The sequence below is a fragment of the Hippoglossus hippoglossus genome, chromosome 22 (assembly GCF_009819705.1).
Source record: "Hippoglossus hippoglossus isolate fHipHip1 chromosome 22, fHipHip1.pri, whole genome shotgun sequence".
In the NCBI taxonomy this organism is placed as follows: Eukaryota; Metazoa; Chordata; class Actinopteri; order Pleuronectiformes; family Pleuronectidae; genus Hippoglossus; species Hippoglossus hippoglossus.
In genome coordinates, this window is record NC_047172.1 from 24,992,633 (window position 1) to 25,014,913 (window position 22,281).

The 22,281-nt window shown below is 39.7% G+C and overlaps 1 protein-coding gene across 4 annotated transcripts; it reads left to right on the forward strand.

The window, feature by feature from the left end:
• The first annotated feature begins 720 nt into the window (after window positions 1–720).
• ccdc85ca (coiled-coil domain containing 85C, a) lies at window positions 721–18,771 on the forward strand. Of its 4 annotated transcripts, none has more exons than XM_034575867.1 (5): window positions 721–1,616; window positions 14,283–14,362; window positions 15,104–15,184; window positions 17,125–17,223; window positions 17,729–18,771. In XM_034575867.1, exons 1-5 carry the CDS (start codon window positions 932–934, stop codon window positions 17,864–17,866), a joined length of 1,083 nt encoding a protein of 360 aa, XP_034431758.1. In that variant the 5' UTR covers window positions 721–931; the 3' UTR covers window positions 17,867–18,771. The 4 variants fall into 4 exon arrangements, with proteins under 4 accessions (XP_034431758.1, XP_034431761.1, XP_034431762.1 ...); XM_034575869.1 differs by having other exon boundaries at window positions 722–1,616; window positions 17,134–17,223; XM_034575870.1 differs by lacking the exon at window positions 17,125–17,223.
• The last annotated feature ends 3,510 nt before the right edge of the window (window positions 18,772–22,281 follow it).

The window sequence follows — 22,281 nt, forward strand, 5'->3', positions numbered from 1 at the left end:
TGCTGTCCAGCAGATGGCAACCTAATCCAAGCTAGATTGCTGAATTCAAATGCAATCGTTATAATAATAATAACAATAATAATCATCATCATCATCATAAGCGAGGAAGATTTTCATTGAAAGAGTGAACAAAGGTCCTGTTGGTATTTTCCCCCACAGTCTTGAACAGTGGGGGCTTTGTTCATTTCCAGGTCATGAGATGGGGGAGATGAATATTTCTAAAATAACAACTGACTTAATGAAGCATGATTCTGGTACTTTTTAGGCCATGTTGAGAGAGCAAAGTGAACCTCATCTCTAACTGCGGCAGTGCACTTATTCTAGTAGCCTATACTTGTCTTTGTATTATTTGTATTTTTTAAATGACGACAGTGTGTTCACTTTGCAAATGCATCCTTCTGAATGATTGTGTTCTGTGTGTATTCCACTTCACGAGTGTCAAACTAGTTTTAGTCATGCAGAAAATATAGCTATAGTCTACATATTGTGAGCAAGAATGCACATGAATAATATATTCACCCTTTAATAGTGATCTATATTCCACACGTTATTTGCTCCTGATTTTGATGAAGTAATATCAAATCAACTGTTTAATATACAATATACAAGTTTGTGTTGCTGCCTACAGAGGACACTGTTTTCTCTCTCTCTCTCTCTCTCTCTCTCTCTCTCTCTCTCTCTCTCTCTCTCTCTCTCCGGTCACCGGTTTCAGACAGTGTCTCCATGCTGACCCTCCACTGTTCATGTTAAACACGGTGAGGTGATTCCTGCAGTGTGTCATGTGTAGTTTTCTCTGCGGGTGAATCCAGAGCAGTTCAGATGAACACGGATCTCTCTGCAGCCCGGTGCGTTGTCTACCATGGATCTGCTTTTCATCATAACGTAGAAGACTCGCGATTTATTTGGGCGACAAAACATAAACAGCTGGGACATGGACTGTCACGGGACAGATGTGAGCAAGCTGTCCGATGAGGAGCTGCTGCTGCTGGGGAAGGAGGATGTGATCCGGAGGATGAGGAGGCTGGAGAGCCGCAACATGGACCTGATGCTGGAACACGCGGACATGATGAAGGACGTGAACCGGAGCCTGCAGGTCCATCTCCATGAGATCCGGAGTCTGAAAGACGTCAACCAGAAACTTCAGCACGATAACCTGGAGCTCCGGGAGCTGTGCTGCTTCCTGGACGACGACCGGCAGAAAGGGAAGAAGGTATCCCGGGAGTGGCAGCGGTTCGGCCGCTACACGGCCAGCGTCCTGTGGAAAGACGTCGGACTGTACCAGCAAAAGCTTCAGGAGCTGGAGGCCGGTCAGGAGGCGCTGAGGATGGAGAACATGGAGCTGAAGGAGATCGTCCTCATGCTGGATGAGGAGAGGAGGGGAGCCGGCTCCCGGAGCTCCATCGACAGCCAGTCCAGCCTCAGCAACCTGAATGGTTCAGTGTCGGTTCGGGACAACGGGGATGGTAGTAGCACGTCCAGTTCTGGGAGCATCGGTAGTCCGGACCACCACCCCCACAACCACCTGCATAAAGCCCCCGAAGCGAAGACAGCATCTCTGAGAAGGTCTATGGACGACCTGTCCGCCGCTTACCTCCACAGAGGCACCGGGCTCCATGGTGAGTGATTCTCAGATCAGGGTCTGAGGCTGTGGCCTGTCACTCACCAGGTTAGCTGCACGAAGTGCAAGATGGACAAGTTTGGAAACTTGAGCTGAATCATTATTATTTCCGTTGGGCTTCGGGTTAAACAGGCTGCAACACACAGGGGAACTAAGAGAAAGCAAATGTGGCAAACTTCAAGTTACAAAGTGATTTATATCTCATCTTTAAAACATGAAAATCACAGAAACATCACATGTCAATGATCATAATTCTTGACATAGTTCTTGACAAACTCAAACTCCAATACAAGTTTGATCCTGACTTTCAGCTGTAAGGTCTTTTTTAAACAGATGGGGTTTGCTTGTTAGATCTGTGGAAATATAAACTCAGGAGTTGTTATACTTGAAGGACTTCTCGTTTGTGTTGGTATTAGCTTTAGAGAGTCCATATAAAACCAATAGGCTGGTAAATGGACAATGAGTTGCTGTTGTTAAAACAGTTGTTACATTGACAGAGGTTAAGTTTCTGTTAATATTGAATCCAGTTGCCAAACATGTTCATGCTTTTTGATTCATGCGGATATCCTTTAATATGGAAGGTGGTGTTGCTCGTCATGTTAATAATAGTTACCATTTGCTGTCTTTCTCAGAAAGTCAGCACTGACCTCAAGTTAAACTCAGGAGAAACAACATGTTGTTAAGAGTTAAATACATGCTGGGATGTATTCTGACAAAACATATCACCACCTTAGTCAGGGCTCTAATCCTATTCAGTTCACTTACCCACACTCTATAAATGTATGCTGGTCACTGGCTCTATAGCAATAGACTGTCCCCACAGTGGAAATAGCAATGTTAAATTCTGGTACATATCTGGGTATCACTCACCTCATCCAGCACCCGGTAAAAAGGTTGAGGCTAAACATTTTTGGGGATTTCAGAAATAATTTAAATAAAATAAGTGCTTATCTTCTCATGTGTAGAACGTTGTTTTTGGACTAACTTTTCATATGCACACATCACAGACAAGTACTGGACAATACTCTGTGTTTTCAGAATTTCTTTTGGTTAGTGTCCCAAATGCCTGTATGGAAATTGGAAAATGGGCTTCTGTGTATTCTGCACCAGCATCATGGAAATTAGTGCTATCAGGCTGACTCATAAAGATGTCATTGTTCTTTAACATCACATGAGTGGTTACGAAGTTGATACCTTCAAATTATGACTTCCCTATGCGTGATCGTTAGTTTAGAGTAATGAGGATATAGTATATTCAGAATAACAGAGACTACAGAGCATGCCCAAAAGGCTAATTCAGAGTCCTCTCCTTACTAGGGCCTAATTGTTGAGGGGTACGGGGGTTATAAGCCATCATTATACTATCACACTGAATTATAAATATTGACTGTTATAAAACATGATAAAGTGGTTGATTTCTCTATTACATTTTCAGCACAAACAAGAATCAGAATAACTGATTTCACTGTAGCTACTTTTCTACCAGCTAGTTGATAACATCTGGAAAGTATGACAGATAAATAGTCATTATTTCTAAGGTATATCAAGTGGTTATTCTTTAGTAAAAAATTATATTATATATAAGAAATTAGAAGTACTTAGCCATGTCTTTTGACCTCATCCCCTCCAATGTTCAAACCAAAGGTCCTTGTCTCAAGGAAGAAAATGACATGGTTACATATCAAAACAAAGCAAAACTGCATATCTAGCATCTAGTTGGCTAACAATATGAACTCAATGATATCTAGTCTAAACTCAACCACACATAAACAATAATAAAAGGGAAAAAAGATAGGATTAAAATAAACCTATAACAACATACTGTATCTCGATGTGCACTTATAAGCCTTGTAGAATATGCGTGATGATAAAATATAAACTGCACTTCATGTATTTAAAACATTTTTGAAAATAGGCTAGCTTGCTAACTCACATGTGCCAGCTCATTCTTTTTTCTTTTGTTTAAATATTTATGTATTAAAGGAAGTTTCTCTGAGAGTCCAGCCCTCGGCAGGAATGCCCTGACTGCACTTACACACCTTGCTCGAGGACATCTCAGTGGTTGTGATTAGAAAGGGACCAGTATCGTTGACACTTATCTTTTCAAGCTGGTACTGAACTGTGACTGAAGGTTTCGGTTTTCATTCTAAATTTTAAGGCTAAGGGTTATTGGTTGTAGCTTATTACAAAATGGACTCACAGGACCATATATTAATGGCACTCAGTAGAGCACATATCTCAGCTAAGGCTCATCTGTACTTTTGGGCCTTAGTCTTTAATTCAATCAAGCTGCACCAAATTACAAATAATCAAAGATTTCAGTCTCCTCAGAATGTTTTCATCAAGATCCATGTATTATTCCCTGGGGAATCAGTTAAAAAAACCCAAAAAAACGCCCCATCTCGTCAAAATGTAATGGGTTCTATTTTGGCCCATGTCCCATACTTTCACCAACTTTATGGAAATCCATTCAGTAGTTTTGAGATAATTCTGACCCAGGTAAATATCATCAAATATAGCTCATAAAAAACAAACAGTCAAGCATCAGTAGTCAGAGAGAAAGGTGCAACTCTCAGCTGGATTGATTCTACAGTTCTGTAGTTCTCAAGCTTCAGCCTTGATCTATGATATATAATATAATATATAACATGTTCAACTTTACAGACAAATTGTTCTCTCAAATTGTTGTTGGATTATTTAAGGTTGATGTGAGTATTATGTACGTCGTCTATCTGTGTGTATGTGCTGCCTTCTACTATTTATCAGTGGTTTTTCTACTCTACTCAGCACATCAGTGTGATGAAGGATTTTATTGCTGGAATAGTAGCTGGAGACTGACTGCCTGTTTTATAGTGAACAAAAACACAGATTTCTTTGTGGGAGAAGAGAACCCCCATGTGTGATAATATATAATATTTACATGATGGTTAATATAAAACTTCAGATCAGTCTTTACTCACAGATTATTAAAGCCTTTCTGCTCCGCGCATTTCAAGTGCATGACTGCACATGGTCCACTGACCTCATAGTAAAACCAGGATGAGCTTTGAAATCAATAACTGCTTGAGTAAACACACACATCCTCGACTCACTGATTCAGGTGGCGTTTTATAGTCACCTTGTTGTTTGCTCATTCTCTGACTAAATGACAGTGTCTGGCCCGGCTTGGCTCGGCACAGATGGCCCAGAGCGAATTACCATTACCAATATGACAGGAGCAAAGTAGGAAGTCAGCTGATGCAGTATAAAGTGTGACAAAGTCCATGTTTGAAGAAGGTCAGGGTGGATACACTGGATGTAGACTGTGGGTATAAACCTGTCACTGACCATGTGTCTCACGCTGCATTTTCCTCCCATTCTGCTTCCTGTCTTCTGTCACCGTTTTCAAAATCCCCTTCTCTACAGGAAACAACAGCCTTGAGCCTATAGTGAAAATAAGAAGTTTTGACTTGGAGTTATAAGTTGCAAGTTGGTTAAAGGAAAGCAAACAGGACTGAGTGTTAGTTTCTGCTATAGCAGAATGACAATGGAAGCAGCCTGATGATTGGTGCCTGACTACAAAACACAGAGGGCCGCTGTTTGTTGTTAACATAAAAGATACACCTTAAAAGAAACACCACGGATGCAGAATGCTGCAGCCAACTGCTCTGGATCAGAGTGAAAGATCCCAACTGGGCCCCAACATGTAAGCAACACACCCAGGTCTGATCAGCCTATGGTGGGCCTGCCTTAGCAGAGGGTGTCTTGTGATTAAAAGGCCAAAACACCCAATGCTGCTAAGGCTAAGGCTAACTAGTGATATCTGCTGATCCCTGATATCTGCTGGTGGTTGGCAACTTATCATCAAACTAGTGTGGAAGACCTTCAAACATACAAGGGATATAAACCATTTTGTCTCATGTTCTAAAATAAAATGTAGAAGTTGTGTAATACAGTAATATTATTATTTGTCCAGTGTGGTCTAAACTGGTCTCAAAATTCAATCTGAGAGAGAAGATTGGTGCTCAGCTGTTGCCGTTTTAATCTAGCACCTGTTGAAATCATTATATGCTCCAAACATCCAGATGAGGTGAGGTCTTGGTCCTGAACACTGTACAGTAGGTCACCTGCAGGTCCAGCTCCAGAAACAAACACATTCAGTGGAAGAGATGTCATTTTATATTTATTCTGTTTATTCACAACCATAGCTAATCCTTTCCACAATGCAGCACCACATCCGAGCTTGATACATTGATAGTAAAGGTTGGCGACCCCTGATTTAGACCAATGGTCAAACAGTTAAATCGATGATTATGTCTGCATTTCTACTGACGACAAGATGTGTGTGTCTGTGTGTCTGAGAGGGAAACAAGTAAAAACAAATGCACAGAAGGAGAAATACCAGTCTACAACAGTACTTTGTACCCAAAGGCTGAAATTTCTGCCATCTCTTATGTGAATAATCAGAAATACAGAAACAAAAATGACCCAAGGATATGAAGGTTGGTTTTGATGTACAATATCTCCAAGAGTTTTTTAAGGTGCATTGTTGGGATTTAGGGGCAAAAATGGAATATACATAACTTTCATAATAGTTAATAATCACCTGAAACTAGGAATACCATGTTCTCTTTACAAATAGTCTAATGATCTAATAAATCTGATAATTTATTAGTAACATCATACTAATATAGGGTAGTTCCTCAAACAGCCTCAGTTAGAGGTGTCATTGATTCCTTAAGATATGGGAAAGAAAATTTGAAAGTTTCAAATATAGCGCTCTACCTCCAGAACCACACTCTGGATTGTATTTCATAATTTATCTGAGGAGTGCAGTGAAATACGCCGTGCACTTTACTGCCCAAAACAAATTTATCAGAAGAACAAGTTCATGATTTTTTGTTCACACCCTAAAGAAAGCAAGCAGCTGACCTTGTACATTTTTGTCAAAAACAGCTGAATTGACATTACCGGAAATTTCCTCTGCACATTCATCTTTGGAAACTTTGACCAACACGGTACAATTTAACACAGTTTCTAAGGGGTTAAAAACATTTGTAAAGATGGTAACACTTCATTATGAGCAGTATAGACTATATTTAAAGAGATTTTGAAAAGTGTTACCAAAATAGTCTGTCAATAAAAAAGTCTAAATGTGTTAAGGTGCAAATAGGCAGCTGTGTGTGGGAAGCAGGAGTGAAATGTCATCTCCTCTGAGAAACAAGAAAAGACTGTGGTCAGTAGATCACTATCTGAGTCGTACCTCCATGGTGGCTGTGCTCAACTCAGCATGTTAGCAACACATTTAAAGAAGACAACACACACACACACACACACACACACACACACACGCACACGCACACAAACATCAAAGAGAGACACAACAGTTGGAGCCTCCTTGGGTCAGACATCTGTGACAGACAGTGTCTGGAACACATCTGGTTGTCTTTGTTCCATAGTGTGGATTAGGACTGATCACTTCAAGGTTGGACTGATTTATGGTGTAACATGGTCAGAAGACAGGATGCACTGAAAGAGGGAGACAGTGTGTGGTTTGATTGTCAACATTAGCAGTTTAAACCAGTGTCAGCCCAATACTGAAGGTGCTATGTCTCTGTCTGATACCAGTTAAGGTCTACAGCTATGTGTGTGTGTGTGTGTGTGTGTGTGTGTGTGTGTGTGTGTGTGTGCGTGTGTGTGTGTGTGTGTTATCCCTAGATAGTTCATTTAGTCATGCATGTTTGGGGGGTTAGTAACATTAACCATTGACACAGGTCAGCACGGTGTGTAATGTAATCTGGAAGCAGATGTATTACTCCGGTCCATGTCAACATCAGTGTCTCCACCCATTCTTCATTACATCACATTTTGGAAGCATCCTTTTGTTCTTACTAATTACTTTAACTTAATTCTAATGTGCTTCCCTAAATGCCCAGTATGCAAAGTGTAGTTTCTGCCTGGATAATGGCCATAGAAAGTTGTAGAATGTTGAAAAAAGTTTGGGGGAGGAGATTTGATTCATCCTGAGTCCTGCATGTGGTTACAGGTTTAGTCCTGGGTTAGCGTCAGGAAAAGATGTTATTAAAGTAAACATTACACCTTGTGCTTCAAATCACACAGGCTTTTCTGCATTTAATAAAAACCACCATGTTTCCTTAACCTTTACCAAATGCTGGGAGCACAAACACAACGATGAAAACGTTTCATCTTGCTTCAGCTGATACAAGCATGCTGAAGATTTTTGCAACTCGCTGGGTGTTAGTTGACAATTTATCTACATTATGTTGATAAAATCCTGGCAGTATTCCATTAGAGTATGTGGACAGGGGTGTCCAAACACCTATGGCAAATGTATCCCATTTTATTGTTTCCCTCCCTGTTCACCCACTGACACCCCATTTTTACCTTCTGACCTCCTCCTCATTAGAAATTGCATTAGAATCCATCAGTACAGCGAAATATTTTTTTTGTGAGTTTATCCAAATTTTTGAATTGAATTCTGTAAATGTACATGTCTTTCCCTGATCCTGCAGCCATAACAAGACAAGCAGTGCTGCTGTTACCCTCTGAAGGACCCTGTAATTGGGGTGATCCATAAATTGCTCATTGACAGCTTCTCAGTGGCCCTCTGGAGACCCATAACATCTGCTGCTGTGTGGTGGAGGGGGGGGGGGGGGGGGCTGCTGGTTCTTAGGGATTCAAATACTTTCTAGTGACTCAAGCAATTCACTTTTTATTTAGTTTTTTTAACAATTTAAGACTCATGGTTCATTGCTGCAGGTTTTGTCCTCAGCCTATACGAACTGTGTTCACTATGTACCGTCTAATCTGCCCAGATTTGTTGGTAATCACATACTGAAGATGTGTGTGTTTGTTGTAAGTCTTTGAGTCGAATAAAAAGCTTGTATCTGGGCTCGGCCTCTTCTCAATGTTTGTGTGTGTGTGTGTGTTTGTGTGTGTGTGACAGATTTACAGCGTGTGATGGAGAGAGGCTGTGTTGTTATGTTAATGAGGTTGCATGGGAAGGTCTTTGTCTGTGTGTGTGTGTGTGTGTGTGTGTGTGTGTGTGTGTGTGTGTGTGTCTGTGTGTATCTGCAGCTATGAAAAGCTTTGAATGCACCATGGGAGAATAAGGTTAATTCTATACACCATCCACTGTCTGCTGTTGGAGAAGCGGAGCACACTGCTGTGTGTAAGTTTATATCCATGTGACCGGCTGACTGAATCCATATTAGTGACTCTTTTATAGTGCGCATACAGGACTACTACTGTATTTCCTCACAAAGTTGAGGCTTGAGGACAAATCTTCCTGAGCTAAAGTCCAAAGTCTTTATTCAAAGTCAAAAAGTTAATCAGAAACAAACATGAACATATAACAGACTGCGTTAGTAGAATCCAGAGGGTGTTTTCTCTGCGGTCAGTCGTATGAAGCTTTATCACCTGGGACTGCTCCGCGGTGACTCAACTGTGGCTTTTGTATTTTCTCGTCTGTTTTTACTATATATTTTGCTCTTTGTCTTGATTATTGTAAAGAAATTGTTATTATTAACATTTTACCTAGAACTTGGTACATTGGACTTCTGCGTGTTTGTTTCCTATTTCTTACACTGTCATTTTCAAAAAATCCTCTAGCATATTTGACCATGTACCAGGTCCCTCATACGACCCATAGAATCATGCACACTCAACAGCCCTAACCCTAACCTAACAGTAAAAAAATGTGTGGTTCTGGAAGGGTCACGGTTTACTTAGGTTTAGGAAAAGATCGTGGTTTGGTTTCAATTGAGTTCTTCCTTCAGATTGGAGGACCTTTGTCCTCATGTCTACAATAATAAACATGAAGTGGAAGTTTGGTGACTATTGATTTCACCCTGACCTGCTCCTAACATGGACTTAGTTGTTCTTCATACTACGTCATGTTCAGAGTCTGGATGGAGAGGGATAATATTCTATTAACTGTCAATAAACACATACAGAATGAGTAATGTCTGGCTAAATAAATGACTTTCATGTATCAGAAACACAGCATGAGGTTTTGCTGAATCAGTTTACCCCCATTAACTTAGTGATTAATTTGAATGTGATAACATTACAAAGCAGAAGAGACACATGTTCAATCTGAGTGAGTTTACTCTAGCCGTAGGGACGAGCCCTGGCCTGGAATCACAGGACAAACGCTGCCTGCTCAGGAATTCCCACATTCCAGCACAGTGCACATAATGGCCTGAGAGCAGTGTGGGAAAAAAAGCCGTGCTGAGGAAACAATAATAGAGCTTTGTTTTGTCCAGTGTTACTGAAGAGCCTCAGACACCTGCTGGGTGGGTCCAGGGAGGAAGGAGTTAAATAGGCTACACAGCAGCTTTACTGAATATAAATATGGACCAAATAAATTCTGTGTGTGTGTGTGTGTGTGTGTGTGGGTTTGTGTGCGTGTGTGTTACCAGAGACAGTGCTGAACCAGTGTTTCTGCTGCCAACTGTGCTTTGTGTTCTGCTCTCTCAGTTTCCAGTGCTTTGCCTGTATTTCTCACAGCATGTTCGAGGTTCTCATATAACAGACTCTGTATTCCCACCAGAGCTGAGCCTGTTCAGGTTTTTACATCATATGAAATAACACAGCGTTGTGACACTGTTGATAACAGAGAGTGAGGAGAACATGCGCCCTCAAACAGCTCTGCAGAAAAAACAACTTCTATCAAGAATCAAATGATTCATTGCTGGTGAAAAGAACCGACTTTCATGCCAGTGATTCAGCTGACGAGGGAATGGTTAATATGAGAATGTAGATCACTATTGCAGTGCTGGTTGTAAACATCACGGTTTGGAATGGGCGGTTTGCTTGGCCTGTGATGATGTTTTGGAGCTACTTAAGAATTATTACTTGTCATTAATGAGTCTTGCTCAAATATACTGTCACCCCTTGTTGTTTGTGTGCTGGACGTCGTGTGCAAAGTTTTTTATACACAGCCTATGGTGCAGAGTGAAGTTTGAAAACTGCGTTCATCCTGTCTGGCTTATTTGCAATTTTCATAAAATGAAACTGAATTTGCTTTATTACTGTTCATGTGTGTGGCTTACATATAAGTTTGAATGATTTATTTAATTGCATTTATTTTTAGTACATTGCATGTCGGCTGTTTCAGAGTTCTACAGAGTTCAACACAATGTTGAGACCCAAGTTAACAACTTTTCAAAATATAACCTCTGTAACTCAGCTCGATACAAAACATTGTATTGCAGCAAAAAAAAAAATTTCGTTGTGCTTTTACTTTCAGGACAATTTGTCAAAATGGAACTTGTCCACAAACCATAACATTTCCAGCAAGGTGCTTCACAGTTGCTTGAGGATCTCCTGAAAGATCTTTGGTCTGCACCAAATGGATACTGTGGCCAAACAACTCAAAAACTGTATATGCTCTTTGCCTATCTGTTCATCGGAAAACTGTAGTCTTGCTCTAATGCTCTTGTTGTTGGACAGTAAAGTCTTTTTCCTGGCAGGACTCAAACTTGTGCAGTCTCATTCTGATTGCAGACACATGCACTTTGACACCATGAGTTTCCTGCAGGTGCTGTGTTGAAATTTCATGGAGCATTCGTCTTGAATTAAACGGTCTGCCTTTGGTCTTAATTTTCCAGTTTGGCCATTCCTGGACAAATTGGAAGTTGTTTCTATCCATGTGTAGATACATTTCCTGACTGTGGAATTAATTATTTCACATAATTTGGAGATATTTCAAAACCTCTGCCAGATGCAGAGGTGTCTAAGCCTGTATTTCTGGAGGCTCTTTAGATCTTGGGATGTTGTTGACACTCAATCGGAGAACACCAGATCCTAATAAGATAATAAATACTTAGTATGGAGGTTCAATCATCCCAATGATTGAACCCAATCTGGAACACCCAGGCACCCAGTCTGGAATACTGATTCTTGATTGTGTGACAAAGGAAGGGATCGTTTTTCATGTAGCTTTATTGTTTTTTTAAAATTATGTTTAATTTGAAAATAGGAAAATTATGATTAGTTAATTATGATCAATTATGCGTCATTAATTCGAGCATATTAAATTTACTAGCACAGTTTACTACTTTTTTTAAAGGTTATTTTATGTAGTTAACCGACCAAGGCAAACACACTAATGTACTTAAAGGGATAGTTCACCAAAAAATTCACTCATCATCTACTCACCCCTATGCCGATGGAGGGGGGGTGAAGTGTTTAAATCCACAAAACACTTCTGGGGTCTCAGGGGTAAACAGTGTTGCAGCCGAATCCAATAGAATTGAAGTCAATCGCGAGCTCTTCTTCGGATGTAATAAAACAACAGAAAAAACACGACATGCCTCCATACTGCTCGTATGGTGTCATCCAAGTGTTAGTAAGCCCCGACATTCATGTTCGACTTGAAACGAGGTCATTTACACTGCATTTTAAGCCTAAATGTGATATCTTCCTACAAGGTGCATTCACAGACCCTCGGTCACACTATCGTGTGGCTACGTCTGCTAGCATGGCACGGTGTAAATTACCTCGTAATTGTATCTGATTCAAAGCCGTTTACCCCTGAGACTCAAGAAGTGTTTTGTGGACTCAGACACTTCACCCACCCCTCCATCGGCACAGTGGTGAGAAGATGAGGAGTGAATTTTCATTTTTCGGTGAACTATCCCTTTAAATGCTCTGGTCAAACTGGTTTCAGGTCCGCTCTCATGAGCCTCATCTAATACCTGTTTGCCCCCCGGTTGGATTTTATTGAACCACATATTTCAATATCCCCCTCACAGACTTATGAGACTCCTCAGTATCCACATTCAGGTAGAGGAAATGTCTGTGGGGCCAGGTACGACTAAATTTGACCCTGTCCTTTCATGCCTAACATTCTAAATTACTAACAAACAGGATTATAGTAAATGAAACCTTGGAAAATGTTAGGAAAGAGAGGGGAGTTCAGCTGCAACCCCTCATCCACAACTAACCCTTACATTAGCAGGTTTTTCTGTGTAAACTAAACTAAAAATCTTCTTGAGCCATAAGTGATTTCAGTGAAATCTTCCATCTTTATAGATAGAAGGACTTTGAAGGACAGACGGACAGACAGCGAAAGAGACAGACAGAACTGTACTGTACTGACCTAGTGCTGACTGACTGTAATTTAAGGACGTCCTCTTAACTCGGCACTGTCTCCACTTGAGAGGGTGGGGTGGTGTTCCTGTGGGTCTGTGTGTGTGTGTGTATGCATGTGTGTGCATTCCTGTGTTTGCCCTGAGGTCAGCACCATCTGTACCAGGGACTTTGACCACATCGCCTGGACTTTATCTCATGGCTTGTGGAAATGGAATGGAATGAAAATCAAGCTCTTCCCCAATCATGTCTCACCATATTGTCCTTTTTGTTTTATATTTATTTATTCATTTATTATTTATTCAAAATAGTTAAATATCTAATTGAATAAATAACAAGAAGTCAAAGTTTTGGTTCAATTCAGTTTTATTTGTAAAGCGCCAAATCATGACATACATCTAGAGGTCGAGACCTTACAAAATTATAGAAAACAGTTCCCACAAAGAGCAGCACTTTGGCAAATGTGGAAAGAAAAACTCCCCAGTGTAGTGCATGAGTATTAATTTGATTTAATAAAAGTCAATGTCAAACAGAAAAGACCTGCAGTTCACTGCTGTTCTTTGTTGTTTGTTCCGCTTATGGCTGATGAAAACCTAAAGGACTCTAGGGACAGAAAGCAGACCTGCCCCAGACAACCTGAGGTATTATCACAAGTAGAAAGAGTAACATTAATGTACCACTTATAAGTCAATGATGGCACTGTTGGTCCAGATAGTGACATTATGATTATAATTATTTATCAAACAAATTGAGATAGGCTTGATGCAACCGATTAACATTGAATCCAGTTTATTTGCCTGTGCCATAATAAAATATTAACAATTCATTCAACTTTAACGACCATATAGATAAATGGAAAGTGGATGAGCTGCATTTATACAGCCTTTAACTCGTCTTAATGACCATTCAGTCACATTCACCCATTCACATTAAGGTTAAACTTACACTATCTTTAAGGTGCCAGAAATTGCTTCACTGCCTGATGTTGTTCTGAGAAGTAAGATCAGATAATACAAAGAGCTTCTTATGTGGAGATTAAACATGTGAAAAACATGTCAGTCCAGGCCCTGGAAGGAGATGCTGGCAGAGGTGGAGGCTCAGATGAACACAGAGCTCAGGTATCAGTTCACTGCAGCCATCAGAAACTATGGAGGCCCACAGACAAGCTCATTGTTTTATAATAAAGCTATACAGTGTTGATCATGTTGCTGTGTCAAATGAAAGATAATGAAAATAAAGGCATGAGCAAATTCTTTTATCCATCCATCCCTGGATAGGTCAGCAGCATATCACAGGGCTGACAAACAGAGACAAACAACCATTTAGACCTGCAGTCAGTGCAGTGTCTCTAATTAATCCAACCACGGGAAGAGGCCTGAGAAAACCCACACAGACACGGGGGGAACATTCTTGCTGTCAGGCAACACGGCTAATCACTGCACCACCGTGCCACCAAAAATTCTCTTATTCTTAGTTTAATTTTATTCACTTAAAAATGAAATTATAATTGGCATTTGCTCAATCCAAGACCTCATCAGATGTGCCTTTTTTTCTTTGTCTTGTAAAGATGCATCCGTGGGTTACATCACACAGCTGGAGAACAAGGTGAGGATGCTGGAGGATGAAAACAAGCTGCTGCTGTCACAGGTAAGTGGTGTCACTGTCCTCCTTCTGCTCTTCTGTGTGGACGTGTGCGTGCGTGTGTTTGTGTGTGTGTGTGTGTGTGTGCGTGTGTGTGTGCGTGACTCCTACCAATCATTAACAAGTATTAAGAGCTGAGCCTCAAACCTTCTGGCTCATATATCTGCTGTTTATGTAGCAGATCTTTGTAAATGTTTATTGGAATTATGAATGATGAATGGTAGGAATACAAAACATGTGATTTGATTTTCGTTCATCAGTTCAGCTCTTCAGTCAGGGTCAGACACCACTTTTTGCAGTGTGTGGGATGGTATTAACTGTGTTCTAAGATCTTTTGGTTTCACCAGAATCTACTGAATTGAAGAAAAAATATATAAACTACATCTGAGATGTTTATCAGAAGGTGAAGGTGCAATATCAGCTCTGCAGCTCTTCTCACATGATTCAGATCAGGAAACCATTAACTTCCTGCAGCAGATACAGGTCATCCTATATCACCTCAAGTTCTGTCTGAGGAGCGGATTGATCCTGTCCGGCTTTACTGCAAACACAGCAGGTCTATGGCACCTCCTTTCGCTATGGGAACGATGTTTACCTAGCTCAGCAGCACTGCTGCTTCCTCTCACACCTTCTCTTCTTCCTCTTCATATTATTTTTGTTCTACTGCTTGTTGCCTCAGAATATCCTTGTACTCTCATCTTTATGTTAACATGGTGACAACAATGATTGTGAATCCTACCTCTGCAGGGTGCTGCTCGGACCCCCTCACCCACAGAGTTCTACATCCCCCCAGGGCAGAAACCAGAGGCAATAGTCCATGCAATGAAGGTAGACCACAACCATGATGAGGTCTTCTATTTTACGCCATAATCAAGATGATTATGGATAAAAAGAAGCAATTATTTCGATCCTTCACTCAAGTATTGTGCTTTTACTTAGGGCGGGTTCACACCAAAAAGTTAGGTTCCTGGTTTGAATCAGGGTCAGAAGGATACATTGTTTAAATTTACAACTGGTCTGGTTCGTTTTCAAAAAGCCCAAACTCAATATGTCCCAGAAAGTATAAACAAAAGCCATGTGGTGGAGTGTCGCTCTATTATTTGTCATTCAATCGGGCGGGTAAAAATACAACACTCCCACTCCATGTCGTGGAGCACCGTCAGGTTCTGTTTATGCTGGTGTTAATCTGAAGTATATATAATCAAACATTCGAAGACTGCGCATATGAACAGCGGGTATTAAGTCATTTAATAATCGGCCTACATGAGCTGAGTAACTGTGGCTATCCATGGCAGACAACGATGAGTTGGTGCATGTTCCTTGTCGTACGACTCAAATGACAGATATACGTGAGATGCTTCCTGTCATTATTTCAAAGGGTGTTCACACCAGAAATGAACCACTCCAGAGTTCACTTGACAGCGGTCCAAGACCACCGCTTTAAGGCGGACTAGAGTGTAGTTGTTTGGTCCGCACCGGAGATCGAATCCAAATTCATACCATCCAAACGAAACAAAAAAGGTGTAAACGCTCCAAGGTTCTAACAATACTCTAAAACAAGTAGAATTAATGCATTCAAATTCAAGAATCTGTACCTCATGTAGTTACTGTACTATGGGAAAAGAGTTCAGATCCTTAATCCTGAGCTTCAGCAGCACACAAATGTTTTTAATTAGAGGTCGTCACATGAGGAGGTCTTAATGGGAGAGGAAAAAACACATACTGATCTGATTCTCTGATCTGTTTTCAGTTGGTCTTGATTTTGTGTGAAATATTGGATAATTTATGAAACTATGGGACAAGTTTAGAGATATAACATCTAACAACCCAGACACATCAGAAATTAGGCCCCTCAGAAAGGGCCCTCAAACTGTTTATATTAGCACTCACAAGCCACGTGGTTGGGAATTGCTTGTTTATTCTTTGCAGTTTATTGTTTTGTACAGAATTGTCATACTTTTAAACTGCAACTGGTAATCATTTACTGTAGCTGTCAGTTTTGTTTGGTTTTATCCTTCTGACCAAAGGAAAAACTGTGGCGGAAGAAGTATTCACATCCTTTACTGGAGTAATAGTACCAATATAGTAATGTGAAAAATACTCCAGTACATGTATGTTGTTGAGGTAGACCCATGCTACTCCCACTGATCCAGGCTGTCAGTTAACATGTATATGTCGTTTATGTATATGTTGCAATGAAAGACACCAGCTGCCCTCTAGTGGCTAAAATATGATAGAGCTTTTACCAAGTCTAGGTTGATACACCACCTCTGTCTGTCCACTGTCTTTGAACTTTGACTCCCTAACACAGGTTTTAACTTTCAATTAGCTGACCTCACTCCAAAAGAACTTAGTGCTGCGCACGTGCTTCATCAATAAAACTGTGCTCAGACTTTACAGCAGAGTTGGATTCATTTTTGTTCTCAGTTACTGTTATGCATGCCTCTTGAGTTGTTTCCTTGCCTCAGTTCAGCTGAACACAGGTAGTGTAGGTGATGTGGTGACGCTTTGTTGTCATATTGCTCAGACAGTCTTGGTTTCTTTTAAAGCTGTTTTGTGTTTACAATCTTGGTTTTGTAGCAGTGTTTGACTTCTAGTGGCATCTCAGAGCTATTTTCATTTAAATGCACATTTTGGGGATTTTTCTTTCTTCTATTATATTTAATTATTTATTATATAGTCAGTTTAAATTAAATCTGCAACATAAAAGAAACAGATTTGATGCCATTTGTATTTGTGTGTGTGTCTGTGTGTGTGTGTGTGTGAAGGTGTTGCAGGTCCATGAAAAGCTTGACAGACAGTGTCCACAAGAATATGATGAAGATCTCAGTGAAAAAGAGAAGGCCATTGTCAGAGAGATGTGCAATGTAAGTTCCAATAAGAAATTTCCCGCAGCAGTGTGGCGATAATGTCCATATGTTGAAATCTCAGGCAGAACATGCAATAGGTCAGTGTCCCTGATCTTTGGAAGATGATTTCCTTTCACTAAAGTTTCAGGAAGAATATGCAGGAGTAAGATCCTCTTCTAGTACAAAATCAGACACAGACAACCATGTCAAATGGTTCTACAGTGATAAAACATTCCCCAAAACTTATAAACTTATATTAAACTTATATACCCACAGACAGTCATCACACACCTGTCACATGTAGCTACACATCACACACACTTCACAGCCAGCATGTTCATGCACATGAAATAGACATGCTCTATTTTCTTCTAACATAATAAAAATGACTAAAATTATGACTAATAATCATGTACCATGACTGATGATTATTTAAAATGATTTTTAGACATATAACAAGACTGGTAAAAAATGACTGATAAACATATACAATATCCCTAACAGTATTGATTGTCCCTCTCAGGTTGTTTGGAGAAAGCTGGGCGATGCCACCGGCTCCAAGCCGTCCGTCAGACAGCAGCTTTCAGGAAACCAGTCCAAAGGTACAGTTGTCGGACACCAAGTGAAGCCACCAGACATCCCAGCAGTCCAACAATCCTAGTTTGGACTGGAAGCTTTTCAACCATGTATTTTCTTTGTTGGCTGATGAATTACAGCCACCTCAGTCTGAACTAAACTGAGTTTTAATGGATGTATGTCTCACTTCTACCTGGATGTGGTACCAACTGTGGAAGACCATGGCTGTACAAAAACAGCCACTCTTGAGGATGTGTGTCTGAGACACAGATTGTATGAAACATTTTCAAACGCTGGGTTTGGGTTTACCTGCCATCATCTTAGAAGCAGAAGGTCTGAACATGGGATATGTGGGCAAAGCCTGATTGGAGCTACAACACAAGACGCAGTCACCATGGCTGAATGGGAATGGCTGGGGCTACATCCACATTACTACGTTTTCGTTTGAAAACACATCAATCCTGCGACAGATACGCCCGGCATCCACACTACTACTACACCACGCCGCTTAAACAGAGAAGTTTGTAAATGCTTTAGTTTTTGGTTTGAAAACACGGGGGCAGCATTTTAGTCTGAACTGGCACAAACAGAGATGTTTGGAAACTATGAAGTAGACACACACAACTTCTGGCTGATTGGGTCTTTTTGGTCACAATGTTACTTGACTCGTCAGGCTCCTTTCACATGACCCTCTTCTGGACGAAAACCAGTGTAGAACACAACATGGATAATCAATTATAAGCACTTGCTGACCAATTGCTGACCCTGTTGTCTTTGCTTACAACTGTTGTGCAGTTAGATTCAGCATTCTACAATGACACAACTGATTATATGTGGAGGAGACAAGCTGTTTTTCGAGCGGTCTGGGACAATTCCCATGTCCAGAGGGAGCACATGCACAGTGTACATGAGCGGTCACGTAATATATGTTTTCACACATGTTTGTATGCAAGGGGATTCAAGTTTAAATGGAGCATAATCGTTTGTGTGGACAGAGACTCTTTGGTGTTTTCAAATAAAAACAAAAACAACCTGTCAATCAAATCAACACTACCAGAATCCTTCCCTTTAAGCCTTAATATTTCCAAAATATTTCGAAAAAACTCTGTATTTCAAGATGTTTTTCAAACTGGTCAAAGTGTCCCTGAGTTGAAGCAGCTGAACTTCTGCTTTGTTTTCCTGATTCAGCTCTGCCACCTGCTGTCAGAGAGACGAGACCAAACAGCAGCTTATTGCCCTGGTAGTGAACATGACTGTCTCTGCAGGAGCCTCTGTTTGTCTCTGTTTGTTTCTCCATAAAGAAAAGGAAGACATATATTTAAACAGTTCATGAGGTTTTCTCTGATTGATATTTCCTTTCATTTGTCTGATTAACCCGGGCTTCCCTCAAAACTGTCATTTCATTTCCTGGACATTACATGACCTTTGACGTTGTTGTAAATGCACAGTAAGAATGGAAAAAGGCTATGAAGGTCTGAAGGTCTAAATTTGTGCAGAACCTTAATAATGTGCACACAGGATAATTACCTTGTGTGTGCACAAGATTAAAAAAATCATAATTCAGAAAGGATCTCTGTAGATTGGCCTGTTTAGGGATTCAAGTTATCTTAGAACAAAAAAAACGAACAGAATCTCTTTTGAAGCTGATACTTTAACTGTAGAGTTACATGTGCATGCACTAACACTACTGTCTCTGATTTCTGAAACTTCTGTACTTAGCCTAAATGTAAAAGACAGTTCTTATATAGAAAGCTTATATTTTCTTTTGTTATATATTCTGAAGAGTTGCTGTTGGTCTCACTGTCGTTGATGTTAGCAGCAGCCTTAAAACACAGGACACACACTGTGCACACAGAGCTAAAACTGCTACCATGTCTTTCCATGATCAGTTTACTATTACTCTCTGACTTGTAACTTGTAACATGTAATTGTGCTGTGTCACCCACAAAAAGACTGATCAACTAACTTCACATCTGTCTTTCATTCAGAGACATGTTTAGTGTAACACAGTACAAACATTGGAAGCACAGTCATTCTCTATCATAATAAAAAGCTCTAACGCTGTCTGATTTACATGGTGTTAGCTATGAGCTAGCCACAGATGCACCACCAATTACTGTCAACAAGTAAAGTGAGTAGTATTTGTGACTAGACAATTTGAATAGGCTGCACAGTATAAACAGGGCAGCTTGCAAATATTGAAATGCAAACATTGAAAGGTAAATTATAAATTTCCAATGCTACCAGTCTTTCTGCTAAGCCTCATGCATCTTGTGCTGTGCTGTACTGTACCTGAGCCACAGTGATTCAAATCTATTCTCTCTTCTTGTGGGTGAACCATGTTTCCCAACGGCTTTTCTTTAACAACATCAGTAACTCATGCTCAGATGTGCACAAATACATTTTCTGTTTAAATAAGTTTCACACAACCATCGCTGGTGTAAGATAAGGCCCTTTGACTGAAATGTTCCTCCATGATGGTATATTTTAGAGAAAGACCCGAAGAAGCTGATTATCAAAACATATTTCCTATAGGTTACTATTGTGTAGCATTCCTTTATATTTTTGAGAAAGGTGTATGTAGCTAGAAATGTATTTTAGCAGTATATGATAATGATATGAGAATGTTTTAGATGGTTTTGAAATAAAAATTTAATATTCTTTCTTTATAAATCTGTGTCGGTAGATTTTTAATGTGAAAGCTTGATATAAAATGTGGATTTTATGGTTATTGTTTGCCAGGCAAGCATACAAACATCTAGATTTTAGATTTTTGGATGCACCCCAAATTGTACACACTCATAACTATCAATGCACTGAAAATGCCAGATTTTTAAAATCAAGTTACATTAATTATTTTCTGGAAAATAACAAAAATGTTGAAATCGTATCTTTTTTGCAGTAAGATCCATGAATGAGTTTGAGATGAATATCATTTTTTTTTTGGTAATGATACAAGGCATTTGAAGGTTTTTATTTTTGCGGCATTATTTCAATTAAATTTAATTAAATAAAATTGTTGATAATAATACTGCAAAAAAAAGACTAAACATCAAAGATGTATTATTTTGATTACTTGTTATTGATGTTTATTGATTCTGCAGAAAGTAGGTCACATAGGATATGGGTGGGGATAATAGTTTATACAAGCCCCTTTTCAACTTTAGCGGGTTAGTTGGAGAGAGGGTCAGTTGTTTGACTTCTACGCAATTTTCTGTTGATCACTGTTCCTCCGTTTATGGGTTTGTGCACGTTAAAATACGTTGATGATGATGTTTATTTAGATTTTTCTAAAACGGTAAACGGTTGTTCAGATTTTCTGGTGAACTGATGAGAACTGGTGATGGTTTAAAGGTGAAGGGGTTTACGGCAAATACTGTTTTTGCTTTACTGCAATTTGATAAATAAATATCACTTATGGCTTAATTTAAAAGTCAGTTAAAGCTGGCCTGTGGGGAGAAGTCAGACAAAATTGTGAACAACTAAGCTATTTATGCACAAAGGATAAAATATATGTGTGAGACCAGTGTAATAGCATTACATGATACGATACTAGCAACACACTGTATTCATAATGGTCAGTAAATAAAAGATGGTAGCTTTTAAAAGTTAATTATTAAGGAGAAAAAAAAACATTTCGTCACAAAGCTGCCTTTGACTGTTTGCTTCAACATGCGAATGAAAAGGTAACATCAAAAGTCTGTGTGTGCTGTTAAATAGTCAAAAACAGCCTGTACTTGTGAAGCAAGACCTTTCAATCCTCCATGTTAACAATGCTAAATTAAATCATACCCACATGAAAGTGTTTTCTATAATGGAGCAGGAAGTGGCATAGATTAGCAGCATTTTCATTCTCTGCTCCATATCATCAGGTAATAAAGAGGTAAACTGAATTACCTTTTTTTAATGATAAAAGGTCAGAATGTTTGGATCACCTAACTTGCTCAGAACAACTCTGAATAAACACGTCACTCAGTTTAACAGCGTGACTCACTGATTTGTTTTTAATATGTTTTGAGAATAAAAGAGACAGAGATGGCATTATAAAGAAAATATGTGAGACTGACAGTGTTAAAGATGGATGAGTTGAAACAGGTTTGTATTGGTGATTATTCAGGATTTGTTCTTATTGGCCTGTCTGTCAGAGATTGTTCATCAGATCATTCTCAGGGAGGATTTACAACAACACAGGTATACCAAATTGGAGCTGTGGACACCTAATTATCTCACTATCACATTGAAAACAATGTAAGACTCAGTGCTGGTGAGCTGCACTCTAACCTAACTACATATGACTGCTCATATTTGGCTAAATGGTGCATTTAGACTTGACTTTATACAGCAATACGAGTAAAGAGCTCCCCCCTGTGGCAGCTTTGTCCATCACATTTTCAAGCTGACTCGTCTGCTGAAATATAAACAAGAGGGTTTCACTTTTTACTTACATGCTATTTCATTCATTTACAGTGCTGACCCCATCATCTGCACTGCAGCATTCCT